This window comes from Myodes glareolus, chromosome 9, assembly GCF_982192425.1.
Source record: "Myodes glareolus chromosome 9, mMyoGla1.1, whole genome shotgun sequence".
NCBI lineage: Eukaryota > Metazoa > Chordata > Mammalia > Rodentia > Cricetidae > Myodes > Myodes glareolus.
Genome location: NC_142034.1, coordinates 20,605,459 through 20,633,193, shown reverse-complemented (window position 1 = coordinate 20,633,193; position 27,735 = coordinate 20,605,459). Strand labels below are relative to the sequence as shown.

The window sequence follows — 27,735 nt, the reverse complement described above, 5'->3', positions numbered from 1 at the left end:
CACTTTTGACAGGACTGATTTATTGTGGCTGAGACACAGCTTTGACAGACGGAAGTCACCTGATTCCCCACAATCTAGCACAACAGGAGCCCCGAACTGAAAACAGAAAGCCTAGGACCAAGGCATAATGATGGAGAGCTGGTATTACAGGACAAATCAAACACAGCAAGGACTCACTTTCAGGGGCGTGGGGATATTCATAAAGGGGACGGGCAGCCTGACATTCCTCAAGAGTCCCCGAAGGCACTGCTGCATTGTTGAACCCACTAGTGAGCCATGTGGACTGTCACGTGTGCCTCTGTCTTGCAGGGAAAACATCATGTATACGCACTATGTGGAAAGGCAGGGGACCAATTTCTCTACCACCAGGCAAGCACTACCCAAAAAAATTTTTAAGTAATATTTCAGTGCTGCAAGACAGGTCATTTGCACAGAAGATCCTCATGGGGAAAACAATTCCCAACAAAGTTGGACCGGTGAAATGTCATATTTATAAAGCTTGAATCATCACTGTAAATCACTATATAAATTCACCACCACCACCCCCAAAAGACAGTGGCTACATAGCTTTGGTACAAAGGAACAAGGCCAACTTGCCTACGAGATTTTCATGGATGACATGTTATTCTATGAACTGCCCCTTTCAACTCAACTTGTGAAGGGGTGCAGTGCAAAAAGACAGACAAAAAACCAACACCAAACAAGGCTTCCCACTAATACTGAGTGACGACAGTCTGTGGGAAATCCTGCCAACGCCAAGCAAGGCTTCCCACTAATACTCGGTAACAACAGTCTGTGGGAATCCTGTCCCTCTCCGTACTTGACGACACACGAGGGAGGCTAGACAATACGGTCTTCAAGGTCCGGCCAGACTTGATGCTATGGGATGAAGTTACCTCACCCAGTCGATGGGGACCCAGAAAGTGTCCTTGCTCAGCTTCTCTATGACAGCTCTGAGCTGGCTGCAGATGCCCTGCAGGTCCTCCCTCACGAGCACAGTGTCAATCAGATGCCCATAGTGCTGATCAATGAAGGCAGCAGAGGCAGCCATCTCTTGCTGTTGTTCATCCTGCATGGAAAGAGACAGTATGGGGCCTGGGGGGAGCACTCCCCTGTCGGAACCTGCGTTTATTTACGGTGTCGAATGGATCCCTGTACCCTGTAGATAACCTTAACTGTGAGCAGGAGACTAGAGTGTAGTAACAGCATATCACACAGAAGGAAATCAGTGGGCAGCAGACACAATCACTCACTCACAAAATATCCCCTCAGGACCTCTGAACTGAGAACCATTGTTTCAGGATACCTCATTACATTTATGTATAAATGTCAGCATCATGTTCCTGATGTGGCGGTACACATCAGCAATCCCAGCACTTAGGAGGCTAAGGCAAGGGGATCATGAGTTCTAATCTAGCCTGGGCTGCAAAGCAAGACCCTGTCTCCAAAAAATAGAGGAGTTCTATTGACTAGTAGCAGATCACTTGCCTAATGTATGTAAGGCCTGGGGGATTGATCCTTAATATCACACACACGAAAGAGGGACTGAAAAGATGTCTCATTAGGTAAAGTGTTTGCCATGCAAGGACAAGGACCCAAGTTCAGATCCCAAGCAACCATGTAAAAGCTGGGTGGATATGCATCTATAACCCTAACACTGGGGCAGAGTAGGGAAAGACAGAGATAGGCGAATCCCAGAGGCTGGCCGGCCAGTCCAGTCTAGTCAAAATGGCAAGCCCCAGTTTCAGTGAGAGACCCTGCCTCAAAAATAAGGTGGAGAAGTGAGAGGAAGATACCTGACATCAACCTCTGGTCTCTACACTCCCACCACCCACGCAGACTTACAAGCACCCTCCGGGTTGACTTTTTCATTTATAAGGATCCATTGATTCTTTTATACCAGGGCTGAACAAGGAGTCACTGATTCTTCGTTTTATATCAGGGCTGAGTTGGCAGGATAGCGAAGGGAGGAGAGCCTTGGGACAACTCTGCTCAAATACCCTATCTCCTAGGGCCCTTCGCTTCTTTCCCAACACCTCGCATTAAGATCTATATAGAAACTGTTTTCCCCAGCCTAGTAGGGTTTCATATAGAGTCCCAAGAAATTTGAATTTCAATCATGTAGCACAGACAACGAGCCTGGTTTGTGGAGAAAGTGGAAGATCTACTCGGAAAAATACAACGTGAAATTTGTTGGCTTCACCGATGCCCCTTTCTGTCCCTCTGCAGTCCTCTGTGTTTCTAGGGACCTGTTTTCACAATGCCATATGGGAAGGTGGAATTCTGGCCTCCCCCATGGAGACCAACTTCCAAAATATTCTTTCCCCCTCTGTCATCAGTTCCTACTTTTCTTCTGCATCAGTGATTTCAGGGATGAATGATGAAGGCCCAGACAGTTTTTTAAAAAAAAAAAATTCTGGAAACCTAAGAAAATATTGAGATTATTTCTCCTTATATCTGCCAAGAGGAAAAAACCTAGGTTCCACAGGGAAATGCTTTGCAATCCTTTCTTCTCCCTTTCAGGGCTATCCGTATACTCAGAAGCCCTCTGCAGTGTCTCCACACAGCCTCTGGACCTTCAGTCCTGCCTCACCCACTGCTGCAAGCAAGCAAGCAAGCAAGCAAGCACACACACACGCATGCACACTCGTAGAACAAAACCAATGAAAACCAAGGTGACAACTCGTGAGGAAAGACACCTAAAGCTGACCTCTGATCTCCATATTCACATTTGTGTAATGCACACACACACCCTGCACATATGACCTGTATATACACACTCCACATACACATTCAACACTTGGGTTTGACTCAGAAATCCGACAGCGTGTGTGGTCTGTCACACTCACACAGGGTTCCTGACACCTATCGGTTCCCTGTTAGGGGAGGATGCTGGCAGAGGGTGGTGAGCCCAGGCAAAGACGTCCTTCCTAAGTTAGAAGGCATGGTCCCCACCCACCCTGAACCCTCTGGCTACGTGACCATCTTCTCTTAGTCTTGTAAAAGGGATCTTAACGACAGCCTTATGCGGAAAGCATGCCCTCTGTCCCTCTTCCTCAGAGGACCCACAGTCAGCTAGGTGCAGCCCCTCCCTTGAAAGGAGACATGATCAACTTTCAACTTACAAGCCGAGCTGCTGTGCTCTCAGAGTCTGGAGACACAGGCGGCGTCTTCCTTTTCTCCTGAATTGCAGGTTTTACAAATATAATATAGGGTTTAAACTCGGGGGTCCTCAGATGTCTTAGTGCCTTAAAAAAAGAAATCCAGAAAATTATACGCTCTTTGCAACACATACATTCTGGAAGCTCAGTCCTCCTGGGCTTTTATCCTCAGTGGTCCAGGTGGTCAGTCCTAAGACGATGGACTTCTACTGGGCAGCCTAGTGCATTCTCTCATCCTTCACGTGGGCACTGAACTCCTCTGGGCCAGACAGGCTACTTGAGAGCAGAGGAGCCCAGAGCCCAGAGTTTCTCTTCACTGCGACTCTCCAACTCAGGTAACCTCCTTGGGCTCTTTCGGATCGGTCCATAGCTAAGCCAAGGGTGCAAGGCTCAGCATGCATAGGTCTTAGTCTCCACCATCAATCTAGCTACACTGTGTGTGACTGGGCTGTTCCACGGGCCACCTTCCAATACTCAAAGCAGCAAAGGTTTGCAGGGTAAAGTGATGATCTATGGGGTCACTGTACAGATTTCTGTCTTCCCACACACAAACCATACTGCTAATAGAGTGCATCTTCTGCACAGGGTAAAGGCCTTCATTTGTCCACACCGGGATTAAATTTCTACACACTATCTGCATAAATACAAAAATCAACAAAATCATGCTTCAAAAAATATTTCAGATTAAAGGTGGCACACGCCTTTAATCCCAGCACTCGGGAGGCAGACACAGAGGATCTGAGTTCTAGACCAGCCTGGTCTACAAAGGCAGGATGGTCAGTGCTGTACACAGCTTCTTTGTGTACAGAGAAACCCTGTCTTGAGAAAAAAATGAAAATCTTGGAGGAGCTGGAGCGATAACTCAGCACTTAAAAGCACTGACTGACCTGCTCTTCCAGAGGACCCAGTTTCGATTTCCCAGCACCCACGTGGTGCTCACAACTGTCTGTAACTGCAGTTCCAAGAGATCCAATGCCCTCACCTGGTCTCCTCGGCCACCGTAGACACGTAGTGCACAGACACAGAGGCAGGCAAAGCACTCACGCACATAAAAATAAGATGAGGATTTAAAACAAATTGAAAACAAGTCTTTGACATTTGTATTTTGGTAGTTTTATAAAGCTGTATTTTTATGTGGATGAATGTTTTGCCTGTGTGTGCCTGGTGCCCTTGGAGGCCTGAAGACAGGTCGGAGCCCCAAGAATTGGAGTTACAGACAGTTTGTGAGCTACCATGTAAGTAAGGGCAAGAAGTGAACCCAGGCCCTTTGTAAAAGCACACACACTCACATCTGAAAATGAGTGCAAAAGCGCATACACCTGCATGAGCGCAGGTACCCGAAGAGGCCCAAGGAGGGCGATGGATCCCCTGAAGCTAGAATTACAGGCGGCTGTGAGCCACCCGTGTGAAAGCTGGGAACTGAGCTCTGGCCTCCTACAAGAGCAGTGTGCGCTCTTAGGCGCTGAGCCATCTCTCCAGCCTCTAGGCATTGATGTTGCTACCAACTCATGGTGAGCGCAAATAAGTGAGCCGTTCCCTTCCAGGCAAGCTGTGCTTTTAGAAATATGTTTCAAGGCGACTCGGATAAAACAAAGCACACACTTTACACTATAACATCAAAACTCCGCTCCTGTAGTAGGGTAAAAAATCCTTATGCTGAGTTCAAAGTGAGGGAGTTTTTCTGAAAGACAAGGTTAAGACGACGGCCAGATGCCTGTGGAGCCTGCAGATGTCCAGCTGCGGGGAGCCGGGACAGGCTCTGAAGGTCAGCGCAGGTCAGGCTGCTCCCCAACTCTTCCCTCGGGGCCTCTCCTTCACTACATATACTTGTTCCCATTGCGGAGGCAGGAGACTGGCAAGGAAGGAGAGGAGCAACAGCGTGGCCTGGGTATACACACTAAGAGTTTTCTGTCCTGTTACAATTGGCTGAGTAGAGCCAGGGACTTAAACATGTATGTGCATGCCTGCGTGTGGCTACGTGCATTTGCGAATGCAATGCCGGCAGAGTCCACAGAGGGCGTCAGATCCCCCCTGGGACTGGAGATGCAGGTTGTCTTTCTAGAAACTGAACTCGGGTCCTGTGGAAGACCAGCGAGCGCTCTGAGATGCCAAGCCATCTTTACAACCCACTCCCGCCCCTTTTCAGACAAGTTCTTAGTGTGGAGCCCAGGCTTATCTTAAACGCACCATCATCTTGGCTCAGCCTCCCAGGTTCTGGGACTACAGGCATGTGCCACCATAGCTATTGCCAGTCTATTGCATGATTTGATCCACGTAAGGGTTACTGTCCTGGATATCTGAGCTACTCAGAGGGTTCCTGGGCTCCCTCAAATTAATTCTGTACTTGATAATAGCAGGACATTGTTTGGGGCTAAAAAAGAGTTCATCCAATTCTCAAGGAGAGGATCAAGCATGCCTAACATTAGTGTTCTGAGCTAAAACTTCCTTAGACTGTTCTAAAGAGTTCTATAGAATGGATAGCCACCCTGGGTTACAAGTTCCATAGATTCGCATGCCCAGATGGCCCAGGAACTCACTTCTGGTTCTACATCCACCAAGCAAACTTTGTTTTTGGCCATAACAGCCTGAATGGCCTCCAGGCTGGTCCCATAGAGATTCTCCTTATATTCACCATGTTCCAGGAATCTAAAACATCATCAAAGGGGAAAGACTTCAGTTTCTGAGCAACCTGAATTTCACACACACATAGACATGAAAGAAGGAAGAAAGAAAAGAAAGAAAGGAAAAGTAGACTTTCCAATACGACATCTCTCCCACTTCCTGCTTCCCCCATCCTCCCAAAAGTCCACCCAAGGGGTCAAATACTCATATAAAATTGGATGATCACAGAGACACAAAGACCAGAAGGCCCACTGACTCATGGAGCAACATACTTGTTATGATGCAAGTCAGCCTCGAACGCTTGCTTGGAGACAAAATGATACTCCACCCCTTCCTTCTCATGGCTCTTCCGGGGCCTGGTGGTGTCTTTTAAAGAAAGGAGAATTGCTGGGCCAAGAGCAGCAAAGCCTGCGCCCCTGCCCCAGAGCCCATCACTGATCTCTGCAAGAACCAGCCACTTCCATTCGTCAAGTGTCCTCAAAGGGCACAAGTCTTCCATCCAGGCCAAAGGAGCGCCCCTCCTTCTACAGACAGGATCTCACATAACCCAGACTGGCCTCACATTCACTGCATAGAGAAGGCTGACGGGAGGGGCAACGCCGAGCTTCTCCAGAAGACAGGGGAACTGGGAAGACAGTTATCCAGCCTTGAGGGTGCTCTTCTTCTAGGTGGCATCAGGGCAATCCCCCAAAGAGTTGCTAAGGGCCCCTTCCCACTATCTTCAGACCTTTATCTGCTGATTCGATGCTAAGCATCTTCAGAAGCCCACGAGCCCCCTCATGATCTGCCCAACCTCCAAAGCAGCTTCCTCTCCTGCCTCACTGGCCAGACTAACGTTCCCAGTCCTTAGCACAGCTACCTTGGGTCACACGGTCAACCCTTGGCACAGGCTGCTCCCTATGTACAGCAAACGCTTCCTTTCTTCTCCGCTCGGAAAACTTCTATTTATACTTCAACATTCAACATAAAAATCACCACCTCTGGGAAGCCTTGCCTGACTTCACCTTGCCATGGGTGCCTGGAAACAGGCAGGCCAGGATTCTGAATATAGGCTTCTCGGGGACAGAAGTGTGTGTGTGAGGAACTCCTGACATCCTGCTTCATCCACCTGAGACTTAAAGGCTGGGGCCTCCGAAAGTCCTCAGAGCTATGCTTCCGGAGTGGTCTCCACAGACCCACCATCTCCTCTAAGTCTCTTCTACTTCGGACACTGTTCTAGATGATTCTGATGGCTGTGGACTCGGCTGTTGGATGTGGGCTTGGCTGTTGGCCTTGGGATCAGGAAGAACAATGTGGTCTCAGGAAGTCTCTGTAGTTACCCTTCCCCAAAACATTCTGGAAAAGATCATTCCTGTCCACAATATTCCCTTCCCCTGGTCACCAGACATCCACACTGCATCCCTCCAGGGCCAGAGAATGAGGAAAGGCACTTAGAGAAACAGGACATGGGGCAGCATGGGAAGTGGCCATGTAGCCTCCCACTTAGCAATGACCTGGGCTCCACCTCCTTTCCCCCTGTGTGATGCTAAGCAAGTTACTTAAACTTCTAAGCCCTAAGACTTCTCCTCCTTAGTATGGCATTATAGTACCTCTTCTCTAGGGTACTGGAAGGGGGCAGTCTAGTTTCTACACGTAAGGGCTTAGGGACCTTTCTCTCATTCTCCTCTCCTCCCCTAAAACCAGGACCCACACCTACAACCAGGCAACCCACTGCCTTCGGGATTAGAACCACTGACAATACCCAGGGGTGTGCCCAGCCACCTCGCCAATTACCATCCGGCTACAGCAATAGCTCCCTTCTTAGCGGAACGCTTGGCAGTACCTCCACCTCACCAGCTCCGTACTTCATGGCCAGTGTGTTCTGGATTCACTCCCCTCCCCAGTCAGACACTAGGCAGGTGGTGCACCAGCTGTCACTACTGAGAACGAGACTCTTCCCAATATTTCCCCCCATATGTATATAACATATATATATTCCCCCCATATGTATATAACATATATGTAACAGGCAATGTCTGGTGGGTGCTCACACCCAAAGTACCAAAAATGTCAAGATGAGCATGAAGAATCCAGTCCCTGGAAAGCATTCATGGGCATGCGTGCAGGCGTACACGCACACACGCGCACACACACACACAAGCCCTCTTACGTGGAACTGCAACACCAAAGTGTTGGGGGTCCTCGGCCACCACCCTTTGCTTCAGCTCATGCAGTTGGGCTCCCAGAGACCCTGGAACAAAGGGAAGGTTGCCTCAATCCCTACAGAACTCCTTCCTCAACACGCCTGAGGAAGCCAGCCCACCTGGAAACTCAGGATGTCACCTACCAATCAGAACCACCAGGCGGGGCCGCTCCCCAGGCTGCTGTTGGTACCTGGCCACCTCCTCATAGGTCAGCAGCTCCTGAGACTCGGCTCCTGCAGCCACCTTTGCCTCCTGCGAGCCACCCAGCCTCTCCCTGCAGCCTAGCCGGAAGCTTCTCCGAAGGCCAGCTTGAGGAGGGAAAAGGACAAGGTGGCATTGGTTCTGAGATTCCCCAATAAAGGCTTTCTACAGGGAGCCAAGGACGGAGGTAAGGCTGGGCACCTGGCTGCCCAGCCTCCTGCGCTGGCCACACAGGTGGCCCCCACACCCAAAGACTGGAGCTCAAAGTCACTGTTTTCCTTGCTGTGTGACTGACCTTGGATTAATAAGTCGCTTCATTTCTCTGAGCCTCCATTTCCTTATCAGTAAAATGGGAACTCTGATGTATAAAGGCAGTGGATGGGTCTAGAGTGGATCCCAGAGCAGGGGAAATGAAGGGCATTATTGAGACAACTAGTGACATTTTAATAATGGCATATAAGACAATAGCATTGTATGCAAAGGAAATGTCCGAGATTTGATCACTACCCTGAGGTCCTGTCACAGGATGTCCTGTCCATAAGAAATACAGACCGAGGTGCGTGGGGGTACAGGGACAGGATGTGTACATTAACTCTCACGTGACAGGCGACAGCAAAAGAAATGAGAAAGACTCGGAGAGTTAAAAATTCTCAGGTCTGGTGTAGAGTACCCAGGGGTTCTCTGCCTAGTTGTGTGAGTTTGAAATCACATCTGAATAAACACTGGGAGACATTTCCCTGTCTTCTCTGACCTTTGAGGGGGAAACGCTGGGGAAAATGAAATCCCTTCGCTCTGTGTGGTGGTGAGGTCCACACTGAACAAACTCCAATTACAACGATGGAGATCAAATTAGTGTCAGCGTAGGGCTCCGTGTCTCTCTCCAGCTCTGCGGCTGGGCGGGCCCTGGGCCTGAGTGGGCACCGCCTTCTGCTGACTGATTCCTGGGCAATGAGATGAGGGTCCCCCAGGCTCAGTAGCCCTTGTCAGGTGCCTGGGGGAGCCTGGGCCTGGGCATGGAGGGTTGCCAGGGGAGCAACTCACCCACATAGTGTCCTTTGGGGTACCCTTCACAGTCACAGGTCTCTGGAAACCAAACAGAGAGATGGGTGATGCACACTGGATACATCCTCAAGTCCACAGGGACCCAGCCCCTAGGTAGCCAGGCAGAGCCCTACGGGATAGTGATGGGGGACGGTCTAGAAAAGTCTATCTCTTAGTGGCCTTGGGACCAGCTCTTCTGTTTCCAGCCCTTGGTGGGGATTGTGGGCCAGGAAGTCCCCTCCCCGTCTTTGTGAACCCAGATGGGACACAGGAATAAGATGGGAGGCCTCACCCCCTGCCCTGCCTTCCTGTTTCTTGACTCTTACCTAGCACTGGGGTCACAATATCATCCTTTAATGCCAGACACATGGGGAGGGGTCCTAAGGCTTTGAAGCCTGTTCCCACCCCGCGCATCTGGGCAAAGGTACCCAGGTGCGGGGAGGAAAACCAGCCCCCTTAGCCCCAGAGGTGCCATAGAAAAGGGGCCTCATTCATGTGCATGGGGGACAAACACCAGGCCTACCTTTGTCACAAGGCTGATCATCTGCAGTTTGCATAAAAGACAGATGGGACAGCGTTAGTGCAGGGAACCGGGAAGCCCTGCGGCTGCTGAGAGGCAGCTACAGCCTCGGCAGCCTGAGGAGAACTCCATCTGCCCCGTTTCCTTGCTCCAACAACCCTATGATCTGAATGATGGTGCGTTATTAAATCCCAGCCCTGCTAATTAGTCTTCTTGTGTGCGGCTCATTAGCAACCAGAGGAAGTTAGTGTGTGGCCCGTGGAAGCGGCCTCCTGGCCGACCTACTCAGCAGCTTCCCCTCCTGCCTGGTAATGCGGCCATTGGCATTTCTGAGGTACCGGGTAGGAAAGGAACCTGATCGTCTCCCCCCCCCCTCCATTTCCTAGAGTCTAAGGCCTGCCAGGAAAAATGCAGGTACCTGAACAGGCCCCTCACTCAGTTAGGAGCCACCAGCAACAGAGCGTAGATTTGGGGAAAGCCCCTCTTTGTGAAGGACTCTAATCTGAGCCCACCCCCCCCAAAAGACCTCTAAAACCTAATGTGGAACCTTATGAGCCTCCACGCTTCCATTCAGGAAGTGAGGCTGCCGTACCACCCACTTCACAGGGCCACTGTGACCAAAGGCAGGGGAGAGGGAATGGTTCCGCAGTAGAGCACCTGCCTTGTGTGGATGAGGCCCTGGGGTTGGACCTGCCATGACCAAATAATAATTTTTCAAAAATACAAGGTGGCAGGTAAGCCTGTTTTCAGGGCAAGGTACACAGAGAATTTCCAACAAACGCTAAAGCTAAAGCTGTCTCAACCACAGAGAAGTTCTTAGCATGCTTCTACGGGATGCACTAGACAGGAATTGGTGTCTATCTCAGATACAGAACTAAAGAGCATCTTCTGTTGGAACCTCCCAATGCTTTCAGAGGTGCAAGGACACTTAGCAAGGGTGTGCAACTTCTTGGCTTCTCTGGGCCACACTGTCCTGGACCAGGCAGGGTTATCCAATCAGTGGCCCAGGGTTTGGGGGGAGGGTACATGCACTGAAGGGACACTGAGACAAAATATTATCTAAAAGTTCACACTTGGGCTGGAGAGATGGCTCAGTGGTTGAGAGCACTGACTGCTCTTCCAGAGGACCTGGGTTCAATTCCCAGCACCCACAGGGCAGCTCACAATTGTCTGAAGATCCAGTTGCAGGGGATCTGACACCCTCACACCAATGAACATAAAATAAAGTTAAATAAACCATAAAAATATTTAGAAAAAAAGAATTAGTTAATAAGAAGCCTGAGCTAATAGACCAACCAGTTTAACAAAAAAAGTTCACACTTGAAAACCACACAATTGAGTTAGCAAAAAATAAATAAATAAAGTCACAAAAAATCATAATGATTTAAGCAATTTTACAATTGGGGTACATTCATAAGGCTGTGCGTGGACACCCCTGATTCCCATTCCATATCAGCAAATTTTAATGGTCAAGTTCAAAGTGTTCCTTAGGCAGCTGACGAGAGCTTGGCACTCTCTTCCAAACAGACACCCACAGAGGCTTGCATACCAGCTTGGCATGGTGTTAACATGTCCCCAGGGGTATCCATGAACCCCAATATAGAAGTTCTTCTCTAGGACAGTTGCCCTCCCCTCCCCACCTTCTCTTTCCTCTGGAGGTCTGCAGGTTCAGACGACCTCTGGTGACCCTCCCTCTAGCTCGGTGTCAGTTTCTTCCACCCCTCCTGCACCCCTCCTCCGCCAGTCTACTCACAGGGGGGCTTTTTGAAGCTCTGGGGGCTTGGCAGGGTGCCTGTCGTTCTCCGGTAGCTCAGCCGCCTGCAGGGACACAGATGGACGCCACCAGCTGGGTTAGAGAACTAGCTGAAGAAAACTTTCTAGAAACTTTGGGAAACCAAGGCCTGAATTCCACAGCTGAATACACCTGGGCACGCCAAGGACCTCCTACTTCACAGGGAGTTCTGGGTAGGGAAGGGGACACGTTCACAGAGCTGAACAGTTTATTTAATTTTTTAAATTTTTTTAAAATGTTTATTTATTTATTATGTATACAATATTCTGTCTGTGTATGTCTGCAGGCCAGAAGAGGGCACCAGACCTCATTACAGATGGTTGTGAGCCACCATGTGGTTGCCGGGAATTGAACTCAGAACCTTTGGAAGAGGAGGCAATGCTCTTTAACCACTGAGCCATCTCTCCAGCCCCGAGCTGACTAGTTTATAATGGGGGGAAAAATGAGTCTCCCAGCCTGTAAAAGGCTTGTCCTTCCCAAGACAGTCACACGAAGCAATGCGAGCTGGTGCCCGGGTCATCACTGCTGGTTATACTACCTCAGCTGACTCCTGAGGCAGGGAGGTTCTTCTCCACCCCTACCCTGCCTCCCCATCCCTGAGGAAAACGGAAACCAGCAGAACTCTCAGGAAGAGCTGTGGGTCAGAAGTGACACTGATATCACATCCCCCCACACACACACTACTGCAGGGCATGGCCCTCCCCAGCAGTATCCAAGACAGGTGTCAGGCAGGACATCACCCAGGTATCCCTTGGATCAAGCATCATGGCAGGGCTCTTGCAGCATCTAGATTCCGTATTTCAGAGGCAAGAGTCTGGGGAGAACGCTGGTCAAGTGCCTGCCATGCAAGCAGGAAGAACCGAGTTTGAGCCTCAGCATCAACAAAAGAACTGCTGGAGGCTGTGACACACTTTGGTTGTAATACCAGTTCTGGGAAGGCAGGGACAGGGGATCCCTGAGGTTTGCTGGCCATAAAGACTAGTCACATCAGTGGGACAGGTTCAGAGACCCTGTCTCAAAAACTCAGGGTGAGAACAATCAAGGAAGACACTGGGTACTAACCTCAGCCTCCACATACGCACACACAAGGGCATGGGTGCATGCATACACACGTGCAAAAAATAAACAAAAATAATAAAGCAGGTAAGGGCTCTCTTCCACCTCGAAGACAGTGAGACCTGCAAACCTTCTGTGTGCATGATCACGATAGCAACCTATATCAGAGAAAAACTGCAGCCCGCCTTAGGGGGCAGCCACAGGGAAGTCAGACAGTGTTCAGGCACGACCCTTCCTCCATGAAGCCTTCTCTGCATACCTGGACAAGAAAGGGTTCATGCCCCTGGTACAAGATCACAAAGAAAACGTCCCTCACACCAGTCGCCGCTACATAGAGTGTGTGTCGGAAGGAGATCTGGTTTTTCCTCTGCACTGTGAGTTCCTTCAGGGCAGAGCAAGGGTTCACAGCTGAGGTTAAGATGCCTAACACAAGTGCCCGGGATGCTGACTTGCACTCAAGAGGCTGACTCAGAAAGATTGTCATGAGTTCAAGGTCAGCCTGTGCTACACGGCAAGACCTAGCCTCAAAACAACGCTACTAACACTGACAACAACAGTAACAACAGCAACAATAATAAACGACTAAAAATGACAAAGGGCTGTAGAGATGGCCCAATGGTTGAGAGCAGTGGCTGCTCCTCCAGAGAACCTAGGTTTGGCTCCCAGCACCCACATGGCAGCTCACAACAACCTGGAACTCCAGTTCTCCAGGAGATCCAATGCCCTCTTCTGATGTCCACATCCCCAGGCACTGCTTGCACACAGTGCATACAATATACATGCAGGCACACACATACACATTAAGTGATTTTTAAAAGATATATAGCACAAGTCAAACCAATCCTAATAAACACAGCTCAAGAGCAAGTGTTAATTCCTCGTGAAGTATCACATAACCGTTAAGATGGTATACGAGGAATATGCAAACATGGGAAATGCTAATGTCAAACTCTCAAGTTAAAAAAGGGAAACTCTGGGTGCAACACACACAGAGAGAGCACAGATGGGAGACAAACTGTGCTCTTTGGACGCACAAGCCTCTGGGTAATTTTCTCTCCCTAGTTCCCTTCTGAATGTTCACCAACCCACTCTCTGCTAGTTCATGTTATAACGTATCGTCGGTCCTGTGTGCTTGAGCTCCATATCCGCAAACTCAACTCACCGCAGCTTGGAAATATCTGGGAAAAACCCCTGAGCCTACACTGGCTGTGTACTTCCTGTCTTCTCCTTGTTTCCACAGAATACAGCATGTCAATCTGTCACGTGGCCCTTACACGGAATAGCTACCTTAGTTTCTTTACTACTGTGATAAGAGGCCATGACCAAGCAAACTGAGAGAAGAGTTTAATTTGGGTCTCACAGTTCTAGAGGATTGGAGTTTATGACCATCATGATGGGGACCATGGCGGCAGGCGGGCATGGTGCTGGAACCATGCTGAAGGCTTGCATCTCAACCCACAAGCACAAAGCAGAGGAAGCTAGCTGGCAATGGCAATGATATGGGCTTTGGAAACCCCACAGCCCAGCCCCAGTGACACAGCTCCTCCAACAAGGCCACACCTCCTAATCCTTCCCAGACCGGTCCACCAACAGGAACCAAGCATTCACACATGAGCCTATGGGGGTCGTTCTTATTTAAACCACTACAGTGTGGCAACCAAAATCATCCCGAGAAGAGTCGCAGCACCAAAAGACAATGTGTGTGGGAGTGGGGTGGGGTGGAGGAGTCATACGCAAATGCAGTACAAATTTAGACAAGGCCCTTAAGCACCTACTGATTTTGGTATCCAGAAGGTTCTAGAAGTATATTCAGAGTGTACTAAGGGACAACTGTATACATTAACTCCGTTCAAATGTTCTAGCTGGTCCTCATGTGAGGCCTGAAGGGAGGCCGAAGCAGAAGGCCTGCAAATTAAGGCTATCCTGAGCTAAAGTATGAGTTCAAGGCCAGCCTGGGCAACTTAATGAGGCCCTGTCTCTAAACAGAAAAGTGAAACAGAAGGCTGGACCTGTAATTCAAGAAGGACATGTGCTTTTTCAGGTCCTGGATTTGATTCCCAACAGTGAAAAAGAAAAGCAAATGTCCATGCATTTATTGAAATCTCAAAGAGTCATTTCCACTAGCTATGGGACCAGAACAGACGTGTACACAAAGGAAACTGTATTTCTGTCAGCAGGTTCCCCCACGACTGAGGTGACAGAGACTCAGGGGGGTTGGGTTTCAGTCACACGGTGGCGGCAGCATCCCAAACCTACCTCTCCTGGAACTGCTTGGAAGGGATGAGGCCAGCTCGGAGGTTAGTGTCTCCCACTCTCTTGGCCTGCCACCAGGTGGGGTCGTCCTGGCTCACCACCTCCAGGATCTGCCTCCGCTGGAAGGGCAGGCCTGCCTCCTGGCAGGGGATGGCACGATCCTCCCGAGGGTCATAGTGGAAGAGGGCACGCATGAACACCTGTAAGGCAAGGGCTGCAGTGAGGGGACCCTGCTATATAAGGGCACAGGCCGCACAATGACAACGGCCCTTCATAGTTAGAAGACACACGTGGGCTGTAGCGTAGAAAGTTAGTTAGAAACACCCTGCTTTTGTTTCTTAGGGTTCTTCATCCATTTGGGATATTTAAGTCAAGAAATCCATAGGTCATTGGAAAATGCCTGGCTGGGGAATGGCTCAGTGGTACAGTGTGCTTGTCCAGCACCTATGACCAACAGCACCAACACCAAAATCAAACAAACAGACTCAGAAAACAGGGGCCAGTGGGTAAAGGCGCTTCATATGCAAACCTGACAAACTGAGTTCCGGCCCCTAGTTTTCTTCACTGGAGAAAAGTAACCCCTACAAGTTGTTCTCCGGCCTCCATGTGTGCACTGTAGTATGATGCATGCATGCACGCGCGCACACACACACCCTCCATGTGTGCACTGTGGTATGATGCATGCATGCACGTGCGCACATGCACACACACACACACACACACACACACACAATCTTACTTAATTAAAATGAAAACGTAAAAAAAAGAAAATATATATACAAATCCTACGTCTGACTTTCTCTTTCCAACCAAAATGTTTCCCTGTGGCCCTGATCCGCCATGCTTAGAGCCTCAACCACACTAAGTAACAACTAACCCTGGAGACACGAAGCAAACACACACACAATGTGCAACCATTGTTACTTTTACTACGACCTGCTCTTGATGAAGTGAGGTGCCATCTATGCAAGGAAGGACCCAGAGGTCCTCAGAGAAAGGACCCAGAAGTCAGCAAAGCCTACTTGATCGACTTCCAAGTCTGTAACGGGCACCCACAGCTTCGACAGCCCCACCTTGCCTTGTCTGCCATGTATCTGGTCAAGTCTCCTCTCTGGGGAAGGGGGGATAGGACACAGAGCTGCCTCCCACCCTTTGCTCCCTTGTCACCCAGTGCTATGAATTTATGGCAAGTACTCTAGTTCTAGACTGTGTGGGCCCCATTATTATAGTGGCGAAGAGAAAAGAAAGAGATCAGGGTCATCTTCAGACGTGCCTGCGTGAGATCCCCTCATGCGACAAAAACAAAAGATTAAAGTAGACAGCAGTAAGAACCTTCTGGCCTCTGAGGTAGAGACAGGCACCCTCACCCCAAAACAGACACTATAGTGCAGCGAGAGGCTGTTCAGACAGTGCAGTAGGTCACAAGGAAAGATTTAAGAGGACAAGGCTAAGGGAGAGGGTACCACATTCTTTTCCTGTATCAAGTCCACAGGATGCTATGGCCCCACACTGGGGCCAATGTCATTCATGCCCTGGGAGTTAATCCAAGAGCACTAGGAAGAAATAGTCATGGCAAGGCAATTCAGTGGCTGTAAACCAAGAGGCCAGGGGAGACACCAGCTGTCCCCAACCACCTGTCCTTCATCAATAATGTCTCGGCACCTTTGCTGGGTCAGAAGCTGTCCTGAGCCTTCTTTCATACATTCAGCACAGAGTGGCAAGGCTGGCCGGCCGGCTCCCTCACCACACGATGAAAACTCATTTTTTCTCCTTTCTGCCTCACGTCCAAGAACTTCCAACTCCAAATTCATCACGAAATCAAATCGATACCCTCTGCCATTCTCAATAACCTCCCACCTGGGCTTCCAAACAGCCTCATTCTGCACCTCCCTGCCTCTGACCTTCACCCATTCCAGGCCCTCCAGGGCAGCCGTTCTCAACCTGTGGGTCTCAACCCCTGTGGGGATTGTATATCAGAGATTTACATTACAATTCATAACAGTAACAAAATTACAGTTAGGAAGTAGCAACACAGTAATTTCATGGGGGGTCACCACACGTGAGGAACTGTATTAAAGGGGTGCAGCTTTAGGAAGGTTGAGAACCACTGCCCAGAGGGCTTGGGCTGTCCAGAGAACTTTTGGAAACACCCTTGTGATCGGAGTGTCCTTGGCCTCTCACCAAGGCAGGCGAGATGGCTCGGCAGGTAGAGACACTTGCCGCCAAACCTGATGATCTGAGCTCGAGCCCCCAAACCCACATTGTAAAAGGAGCAAACTGACCCCTGCTGGCTCTCATTTGATTTCCGTGCCGAGAGGCATTCACCCCACACACCTGAGAAGTAGGCCTTCTTCCCACGGTGGGGCTGTCTCCTGGGCTCTGGGCTGTTTCCCCATTCCCCAGGGTTGTACCACTGTAGTGTATGCCGCCGGCTGACCTCAGGGTACACCTGCACCCCTTTGCCTGAGGACTTCCATCCTGTGGGTGCTGAGTTTGTTGTCTCTAATCTAGCAGTCAGCAGCTACAAAGGACAAAGCCCCAGTGCCTGCTGGGAGTTATGTACACAACTCCCCAGTTCTTGGCTGGGAAGAACAGCAGCATGTTCTGATCCCCAAAGTGCTTCGGGATTAAGCTTCAGGCACTCTCAGTGGGTGGTGGCTTCTGGGTAGCAAATTCTCCAGTAGGACTGCCTGCCCTTCCCCTCAGCTCCCAACCCACAGAGCCTGGGTCACTTCCCACCAAATAAGCTGTGTGCCTTAAAACCTTTAATCCAGGGTCGGCTTACAGGAGCACCCAAACTAGGCAAGAATTGTGCGGAGTCCTTCACAAGGGAACCCATGTCCCCAGCAATGCTCGCCCTCCCACACTGCCCTTTCTCTCAGACTCCTCCAGACCTCTATCTAACAGATGCCTTGATCTGACCCTTCTCTCTGAAATTCTAACCATCTTTACCTCCCTCCAACCCCAGCACCCAACCCGAAATGCCTCCTGAGATGTCTCTCGCACTACAGACTCTTCCAGAACCACTTGCCACACAGCCATGAACCATTTGTTCGACAATCTCCCTTCTACAGTGAAAACCCTCAGGCAGAGAGGTCAGGACCAAAGGTAGGCCCGGTGAACAACCAAGCTAATAGCAGCAACTTCCCTGATCCAGAATCCAGTTCCTAAGCACCTTCTCTCCGTGGCCCAGATTTTCTACTCAATTACAATAAGCTTGTCTTTGGTTAGCACACCCCGTGCAATCCTGTTTCCAAACAGCAGGGTGCAATGAGTCACCTAGGACTGTCAGAGCCTTTGGCTGGAGAGAGGTTACCGGGGCCAGGTGCACAAGCTGTTCAGACGATGGCGACCAAAGCCTGGTAAGGTTCAGACACCCACCCTGCCTCAGCAGAACAAGCCCCAGGGAGCCCACCTCCCACTCATATACCTTGCTCTCTTTGAAGCGGTCTTCCTCCTGGGTGGCAGGAATGATCTTGAGGGTGATGGATCCCTGGGACTGGGCCTGAAGGGAGCAGGAACAGAGGTCGATGGCTTTGTAGACCCGATGCTCAGTGAGTTCCGGTCTCACTGCCTAGGTGGGTGTTCAGAATGAAAGGCAGACTGACGGCTTCCATTCCTCTGCCCTGGTGGCATTTGCTATTAAGAATCAAGGGCCTGCCTATGGCAGTGAATATGGAAACGGAAACACTGCCTTTACATGGGACACAGAGACCGGAGATTTTCATTAGGGCTCAAGGCATGCACTGAGTTTCAGCTCCCCAAAGTGCCAGATCTCGGGGGTTCCATGACCTCCCCTTCTTGGGTTATTTTAAATTCTATTTATTTTTATGTATATGAGTGTTTTATCTACATGTATATCTATATACCATTTGCATGTCTGGTGTCTGTAGAGCCAGAAGAGGGCATCAGATCCCCTGGCACTAGGTTTATAGATGGTTGTCAGCCGCCATTTGGGCGTTGGGCATTGATCCTGGGTCCTCCAGAAGAACAGTCAGTGCTCCTAACCACTAAGCCGTCTCTCCAGTCTCTCTTGGGCTATTTTAATAACTCACTTCAGTCAAATTATCCTAGGTCCTGCCTGATTAGTACTTCCTTCCTTGGTTCCACTCGCTCCCATCTTAGGCCATTCCCACCTTTCTAGGCGGTTCCCTTCCCTTCAGGGGCCTGCACCTCAGTGTTAGAGTCCGGGAGGAAGAACAGGATAACCCGGCAAGGACACAGAAATTCACTCTAAACATGAGGAGTTTAGTGTCCTCACCAGGAGCCCACAATGCTCACATAAAGATCAAAGGGCCAGCTACATCCGTGTCACCTCCACCCCCGCAAACACGGGTGGAGACTGAGGGACAGCCTGTCTCTTCAGCGCTAATCTTGCCGGCACCACCCCCACAACCCTCAGAAGTTAGCAAAGCCCGTGGACGATACCCAAGGACGCTCCATCACAGCTGCAGAGGAGCTCACCACAATCTCCATTTTGCCTCATCTGCCCCAGAACAGATGACGACATTGTTTCCATCCCCCCGAATCTTCTCATTGTTATAAAGCACTTGATACCCTTCTTCCATGCTAATAATAACAGGCAGGAGCTGAAAAACCCTCTCTGTCCCCATGTTAGCGCAAAGGAGGTTGGAAGTCAGTTAGACTAGGATAAACCCGAGACTTGAAAGGTCCTCAGACAACAGAGCTGGGGTGAAGAGGAAGACCATGCCGAAGAGAAGGGCTGAGAGAGAGGCAGATGAACTGGAAACCATTTGGTCTGCCCCATCCTCACACAAACAGGGAAGCAGAGGCAGGGCCCCCGCCCTGCAGCCATGCTACACGGACCAGAATCTGACTGATCTCGTCTGGACGCTTGTGCAGGACAGCGATCCCATTCACCTCCCGGAGCTCGTCACCGACGTGGACCAGACCTAGGAGACACAGGGATGGGGGTTAGCTCAGCACTAAAACAGTGGCCCTGATGCTGGGCTTCACGCCTCTGGGCGCTAGCGAAGTCACTGCAGGGCGGATTCGGGTCTAAAGATGGAGAAGAGAGTCACGAACTCAGTATCAAATTCAAACCCTCCTCTGGGGAGGTGTCCGTGTACAAGGTACATTTGAGAGCCAAGCACATTCAGCAGCCCTGACAAAGCCACACTGCTAAGAAGTAACAGAGCTACCAAGCACGCATAGGCAGTTCAGCATAGAAAGCTATATTTAGGTGGTAGTAGCACCCACCCTTAATCCTGGCACTTGGGAGGCAGAGGCAGGAGAATCTCTATGAGTCTGAGGCCAGCCTGGTCTACAAAACAAGTTCCAGGACAGCCAGGGCTACACACAGAGAAACCCTGTCGGAAAAAAGGAAGAAAGGAAGAAAGGAAGAAAGGAAGAAAGGAAGAAAGGAAGAAAGAAAGAAAGAAAGAAAGAAAGAAGGCAGGGAGGGGGAGGAGGAGGAGGAGGAAGGGAGGAAGGAAGAAAGGAAAAAGGAAGGAAGGAAGGGAGGAAGGGAGGGAGGAAGGGAGAAAGGAAGGAAGAGAAAAGAAAAGGAAGGAAGGAAGGAAGGAAGGAAGGAAGGAAGGAAGGAAGGAAGGAAAGAAGCAAGCAAGCTGTATTTCTTCTGCCACAGCTCTGCTCAGATACAGAGTCAGAGAGAGTGAGTTTAGGTATACAGGTGTGTGGATACTCGTGCACCCATGCATGTAGAGTTCAGAGGACAAGGTTATCTTTCCCTCAGGCACCACCCACCATGTTCTCTGACACAGGGGCTTTCGCTGGGACCTGGGATCACCAATTCAATGCTTTCCTAGCACCGGGCTTACAAGTGCACAAGACCACATTCGGGTTTTTACACGGGTGCTGGGGATCAAACTCAGGGCTTCATGCTTGGGTGGCAAGCACTTTACCAACTAAGCCATCCGCAGCCACTATCTCTGCTTTCTTAAGAGGATTATTAACTCTTTACTCTCCTGGACTGCAGACTCTGAGAATATCTATCCTAAGTCTTAATGAGAAAACTTAAAGGCACCATAACTTATCTATGTATGTATTTATCTACTTAGCTATTTATCATTTATATAGGTATGTAAGTATGTATGTACCTATATATGTATGGATCTATCTATGTATCTATCTATCTATCTATGTATCTATCCATCTATCTTAAGATGCAGGTAGCCTAGGCTGACTTCAAACTCACACTGTAGCAGAGAACTACCTTGAACTTCTGATCCTTCTCCCTCCACTTACTGCATGCTGGGATTACAGGTGTGCACCACCATGCCCGGGTTTATGCAGATGGAACCCATGGCTTCATGCTTTCTGGACAAGCCTACTACCAACTTGGCTGTTCACTCAATCTAGCTTCATTTACTTATTTATTTACTTTAACAGGCTTTTTTTTTAATGTAGCCCAGGCTGGTCTTGATCTCTTATATGCAAGGAATCATCCCTTCTGAACTTCCCAAGCAGCTGAGATGACAGGTACAAGCGCCACCACACGCAGTACGTAGCTACCACTTTAATGACAACTATCCTGACACATAATTTTGTCTCTCTGTTGCTCTGAGTGGGCACTGGGCCAGCAGCAGCAGCAGCAGCAGCAGCCACCACCATTAGGACTGCAGATTTCTGAATCAGGACCTATGTGTTACCAATATGCTCAGGGGCCTGAGCTTGCCTCACCAGTCAGTTTTCCAGACCTGGAAGGTAACATCCCCCTACACTGAGAGACCTGCCTACCAGATTACCCATGCACTGATGACCGTCAACCTGTTTACCGCCCAAACTAATCTGGGTCATGAACACTTCCTGCCCACTGCAGTGTCACAGGAGATGAGGGTACTGGAGGTGGCGAAGACCATCCCCACCCCAGCTAAAAATCTCCAACTAAGCCCATCTCCAAACTTAAGTGTTTTAATCTCTGCCTACACCAAATGCCCGAGCCCTTTCCTGATCACCCGGGAGAACTCCAAGCCTCTTAGGCTTCAATTAAATTCCTAATGACCTTGGGACCTTGAGAACTCCATCCACAATCCCCAAAGAGAAACACGCCCCGCAGAGGTTACCCCAGAGGTGGAGAGAGAGCCACCATCTCAGCCAGGCTGGCATCGCCTCACTCCACAAGGTCCACTCACCGCTCCGGTCCGCCGCGCCCCCTCGCATGATTCTGGCCACCACGACAGCCCCTGAGTGCTCATCTCTCCGGATAGTGGCACCCTGAATGAGAGACAAGAACAGGCAGGCTCCAGCAAGGTAACCTCAGCGGGCACTGTTTCCTTCATTCCTCCTCCTGCTAGGCCAGGAAAGTGGATCAGTGGGGACCTTCCCAAGGCTGTGAACACCACGAGACCAGGAGAAAAGAATGAGGAAAACTCCACACTTTGCAGCTCACAAAGCCCAGTGATCATTCTGCACAAAGAACTGGGCCTTTTGAGCTGGGTGTGGGGACACGCAGGCCTGTTATCCCAAACACTCCCAAGGTGGACTACGGAGAATAAAGAGTTCAAGGTCAGCCTCAGCTACACAATGAGTTTGAAGCCAGCTTGAGCTATTTGAGACTTTATCTCAAAAAGAATAATAACTCAATAGAGCCAATGAGATGGTTTGGCTAGTAAAGGTATCCCCCTCCATGCCTGTCTCAATCGCCAGGACCCACATAGCAGGAAGAGAACCAACTCCTACAAATTGCCCTCTCATCTCTATACTTGTGCTGTGGCACACACACATACACACGCGCACACACGCACACACATGCGCACACACACACACACACATACACATCCACACATGCACAAAACAAATAAATGCAATTTAAACTGTTATATAAATAAATAAGACATGAAAGACTGGGTATCAGGGAAGCTAAGAATCTTCAAAGTCACCCTCGTAGAAAGGGGAGCTTTTGATGATGCCAACACCAGGGTTTTCTCTGTCTCATCACAGCCCTTGTCACTCGCAGAGACATTTAGTAATGAGGACAGCATGTGCTAGCAAATTCTCAACCTGCCTCGAGCCAATCCCGGTGTTCCTGGGCCTTCTGCCGTTGCCAACAGGAACCAATTATGCCCCTGCCAGAGCATCAGGACCAGGATTTAGCCCAAGAAACACAAAGGGATGATTTCTGGGATAAAAAAGGCACTAATGAGCTCCTAATTTCCTGTACCAGGTAAGTAGGCCCATGTCAGCAGAGATGGGGTGTATGGAAGCTGAGCCCAGATAGCCAGCTCAGCTATTAGCTAGAAATCATGTGGCCTCAGAAAGAAGTCCCTGCGTTCTCTGAGCCTGCTTCCTCTAGGATGGGGGAGAGCATTTAACTCAGAGGATTGTGGAGGGGAACCCATAAGGAAACGCAGGAGACAGGTAAACAGTAAGTGTCCAATAAATGTCCGCCATGTGTTACTGACTATCCACGCAAACACTGCACATGTGTTACCACAGCGTTCATCGTCATGAGAAGCACAGACAAGAATTCTGCTGACTACAGAGGCTGTCACCTCCCGAGGCCACTGTTCCCTGACCTGCAAAGTCCCCATCACTGTACATCACATTGTCCTCACTGAACTTCCTCCACCCCCAGCTCTGAGAGTGCACAGGAAGGATCCCGGGACCTGTGCCAACTCCATGGCACAGGTAAGGAAGCAGAAGCAACGGGGACATCTTCATCTGCTGGGAGACAAGGCTCACCCCGTCACAGGTCAGCGGAGGAAAACTGAAACCAGATAATGCCAGTCCTGGGGTTCTCTGAGGCAAGTACTAAGCTCTCTGGGCACCCACCAGTTCCTTCCATCTGATAAACTCGCCTCTTTGCCCAGTTCATTGCTGCTGAAAGCAGCGGCAGAAACAGCATCTATCTGTCAGCCTCCAGGGGAGTGTGGCTGTGCCCACACTACCTGGGTATACAGAGCTGGGTCAGCAAACTGTCTATAAAGAACAAAGTACACATATCTAGGGCTTTGAGGGGAGGCTGGGGTTCCGCTGTCATTACTCAACGTCTCATGACAAATGAGTAAGCATGACCTTGCTTTTTTAAAAAAAAACAACAAAAAATGACAGTAAAATTAAGCTGTAGGCTACATTTGGGCCTTGGACGGAGTCTGTGAGCGCCTCTTTCTCAGCATAGCGACCACTGACACCCTACACAGCCATGCAGGGTGTGTACTGCACAAAACGGCTTAGCCAAGATTGAGAGGGGCTGCATCCACTCAGGAAAAGGAGTGTCCTGCACATAAAGATGCTGCAGAGGAGAGTGGTCACCCTGGCAAAGTGGCTGCCATTCACAATGAATTCCGAACGGTGCCTTCCTGGCTGTCTAGGCTGGGGTGAGCTGCAGAGGAATGGGGTCGGGGAGGCCTATACATACCAGGGGCTCCTTATTTTTCACCAAGCGAACAATCTTCACCGACTCCTCCTCAAACTCCTCGTCGATATTATCGGGCAGAGGGGGCAGAACAGGATCAAAGTTTTTCTGGGCAACTGTGTCGTGTACCATGAGCACAGCCTGCCAGGAAAGCCAGGGGAAAGGGCTGGCACTATGCCCTCACAGGGTTCGAGGGGTCCTGAACCGGGCAGGGGTGGAAAGGGGCTCAGATCGTCTTCCTAAGAAATGTCCCCCTCCCCAGGCCATCACGTAGGATCACCTCACAGAGAAGCCTCCCTCCCTCCATCTCAGGACCCAGCAGTCCCTCCACCCCCGTCCCAGGGGACCCAGCTGCGTGGGTGTGCAGGGACAACGGCATGACTACCCTGAGGTGGGGGGTGGACAGCAGCTGCAGCAGCTCCTTCTCGTCACTGTGCACGGAGGCGGCCTGCAACTCCTCCATCACCTGTAAGACAAGGAGACGGGAGTGAGTCTGCTGGAATCCCTGGGGAGAAAGCCCTCTTTCCTGGGCCTCAGACACAAGGATCCTCTCAGCAATGACTGCAGCACCTCGAAACATGTCAGATCTGCCACTCTAGGATGGGTGGAGGATGTGGGGGCATCATGGGCAGGGAGGAAACCTGCTAGCCACTGTTGTTTTATGTGGGTTTTCTCAACAAACCAGACACCATGAGCACTTGAAATTTGCTCGTTACGGATGAGAATCTTGAGGCCTGGGGAGATTACAAGTCTTACCCAGGATCACAAACCTCATGGTGGCACAGCCAGGATTTAAACCCAGGCTCATCCAGACGGACAGTCTGTGACCTTGATACTAGGCTATCCAAAGGACAAGGAAACTGGGGCTGAGAGGCCGGGTGACTTGTGTAAGGTCACACAGCTAGGGGCAAAGTTGGCAATGCAGAGCCCAGGGTGTAACCCACTCCAAATGAGCACACTGTGTCTATCAGACTACACCGTCCCCCACAGGACTATCTTCTGGCCTGAGGTTCTCTGGGAAACAGTACAGCTAACCAGTTGGATATTAGGTGATCTATATAGGAGTCAGTCTACATTAACAACCCGCATAGCTAAACCGAAAACCCCAAGAACTAAGGTCCCCGAGGAGTCAAGATGCCAGAGCTTGCCAGCAGAGACACACACACTAAGTCCCTTGAATTCAAGACTTCATGGCAGCCTCCCAAAGCCCAGACACGAAACACTATCTGACCTACTAATATCACCAGGAACAGGTGGGGAGCTACTGATAGGATCCAAGGTTCTCATTTTATAGCTGAGGGAACAGGCTTGTTCCAGAACACACGGTCAGCAGGAATCGTCATGTCTCCTGGCTCAGGCTAGCAAGGCCCTCCTTGATGCCAGAAGGCTCGGGGAGGACTAGAGCTACGGCTCAGCCATACACAACTTTCCTAGCATGTACAAACGTCTAGGTTTGTCCCCCAGCACACACACACACACACACACACACACACACACACACACACACAGGAGGGGGCGAGATAAAGGAGGTGGAGAAGGGCAAAAAGGAAGTGACCCCTCCCTCTTCATCCTCAGGCTCCCAGCCTCTGATGTCTCCAGCTAAGCAGTGATTACAAGGCGAGCAAGAACATTTTCTGGGTCTGGAGTGTTGCCTCACCTTAAATCAAAACATGAAAGTCTGAGACTTACATCCTCCGCGAGGGCCATGGCACTGTGCAGAACAGGGGTCGGGCTCTGCCTCTCGTAATAGCGGAGTTTCTCGTGAATCTGCAAGGATACACACCACACCCAGGGTTGGGGTGACACCTAGGGCCACAAACCGGGTCCCCTCCACAGCAGTGTATACGGAAAGTCACGCCTAGTGAGTTCAAAACCTTCACAGTGCAGGGAAATGGCTGGAGGGACCCAGGGAAGAGCCCCACTTGGGGACGGGAAAGGAGGCCGAGCAGGCTCTCACCTTCATCAGATAGCTGAGGCTCTTCTCACTGAAGACGTCCCTCAAGAAGCCCATCTCCTCCCTGTGGTTGGAGTCAGGCCTGAGCTGTGAGGTCAGAAGTGCCAGGGTCTCATGCAAACCTGAGGAAGAGGCGAGGAAAACAAGGTCCACAAACAGTGGGACTTCCTGTCCTTGAGAGCTCTCTCAGACAACACCCTCATCCTGCCTTGACAGCAGCCGTCTCCCTGCAGGCTCAGGCCTGCAGGGTAGGCAGGCAAAAGCTTCTAGAGGCAATGCCACAGGACTGGTCCCATTAATTTGTGTTTTGTTCCGCCTTGTGTCTCCCTAATCCTGTGAGGCCTGGCACGTGCAGCCGAGGTGGAGAACACTCACCCGAGTCTTCGGACAGCACTGGCATGCCTGTGCCTGGCAGGTCCCCAGCTGTCCCTGCAGTTTGTGGGGCGGGGAAGGAGTCACTCAGCAATGAACACACATCACCTGAATCTACTTATGACCTGTGTGAAGACAGAAGAAATGAGAAGAAAACGGTTACTTTTGTTGGGAGTGGGCGGGCAGAGAGCAAGGTTTGTTGGGTGCCCCCAATATGCCAAACATTATGATATTTTCTGACTATGCATAAAACCTTGAAGATGAACACCAATGCTTCCCATTTTACAGAAGAAGAAACAGAGGCTGGGGGTCCTTAAGTAACTTTTGATCCAGAATAGGTACTCAGATCCCTTCTTCCAGGTTGACCTTGGTAGTGCCAAGAGCCCCTGCCTGCCTTGTGCAGGATGCTCTTGCCCACAGCTCTGCCCTCTCTATTGCTACCTTCAAAGAGTGTTGAGTGCTCAATTCCCCTGCAGCAACATCTTTTCAATAAGTACCTGGTTAAGGCCTACAAGAACCCCCATTCCCCAACCCTCCTCCAGCTCCCAAACCAAAGGGACCTCCAGTATGAAGGCAGAGAGGAAATGAAGAAGGGAGAGTGGAGTTTCCGCTATACCGGAAGCAAGTACCCTATCTCAAGAGGCCCACTCCCCAGGTGCTCTGCAGCACGTGGACCTCAAAAAAGTCCTCCTTCAGAGAGGGACAAGGACTCATGATTCATTCATTTGGCAGACGTAGAGCCAGCACGCTGCGCAGAGCACCAGTCAACATTGAAAGCCAGAAGAATGGTACCCAGTCCCCGACCCCCGCCCCCACGCCGGGCTCATCCTTCGGCGGTCTCCAGCTGCGCCCCCCGACCCCCCTCCCGACTCCAGAAGCTTTCGGAAAGAATCTGGGGGACAAACCGCGAGTGCTTCTAGCCTGGAGAGGAGAAACCCCAGGGGAAACTGGGCGGGTGGTGTCAAGGGATGCGGAGCGACGCGGGAAGAAGCCGGACGCACGGGATGCGCGAGCGCGGAGCAGCGAAGGGGACCGCGGGCCGGGAACTGAGCCCCCCGCTGGGGAGGGTGGGCCGCGAGGCTGTCGCACACGCGAGGGGCGGGTCTCCGGGCCACCTCCCGCTGCGCACCGAGTCCCTTGTGTGCCCAGCGCCGCTTCTTACCTCGCCGCGCCGAGATCTAGGATCGGTGACCCGAAGCCGCGCGGGAGCCGCCAGCCTCGGCCGCCGCTGGCTCCGCCTCCG

The 27,735-nt window shown here is 50.6% G+C and overlaps 1 protein-coding gene across 2 annotated transcripts; it reads right to left on the bottom strand.

The window, feature by feature from the left end:
• On the bottom strand, positions 1-27,735 carry Mpp3 (MAGUK p55 scaffold protein 3). Of its 2 annotated transcripts, none has more exons than XM_087909939.1 (19): positions 27,655-27,735; positions 26,496-26,617; positions 26,124-26,242; positions 25,856-25,933; positions 24,552-24,632; positions 24,170-24,307; positions 21,945-22,026; positions 19,657-19,742; positions 18,260-18,334; positions 14,833-15,029; positions 11,482-11,546; positions 9,732-9,752; positions 9,209-9,250; positions 8,110-8,274; positions 7,933-8,013; positions 6,056-6,149; positions 5,699-5,807; positions 3,126-3,248; positions 1-1,069 (listed from the first exon to the last, which is right to left on the bottom strand). In XM_087909939.1, exons 2-19 carry the CDS (start codon positions 26,518-26,520, stop codon positions 893-895), a joined length of 1,758 nt encoding a protein of 585 aa, XP_087766065.1. In that variant the 5' UTR covers positions 26,521-26,617; positions 27,655-27,735; the 3' UTR covers positions 1-892. The 2 variants fall into 2 exon arrangements, with proteins under 2 accessions (XP_087766065.1, XP_048301721.3); XM_048445764.3 differs by lacking the exon at positions 27,655-27,735 and adding an exon at positions 27,398-27,517.

Coding starts and splice junctions, on each gene's coding strand:
- Mpp3 (XM_087909939.1), bottom strand. CDS start 26,520: ATGCCAGTGCTGTCCGAAGACTCGG. Junction 24,308..24,551: donor TGTCCACCCCCCACCTCAGG/GTAGTCATGCCG, acceptor CTTTCCTGGCAG/GCTGTGCTCATGGTACACGA. Junction 15,030..18,259: donor ACCGCTTCAAAGAGAGCAAG/GTATATGAGTGG, acceptor CTTGCCTTACAG/GTGTTCATGCGTGCCCTCTT.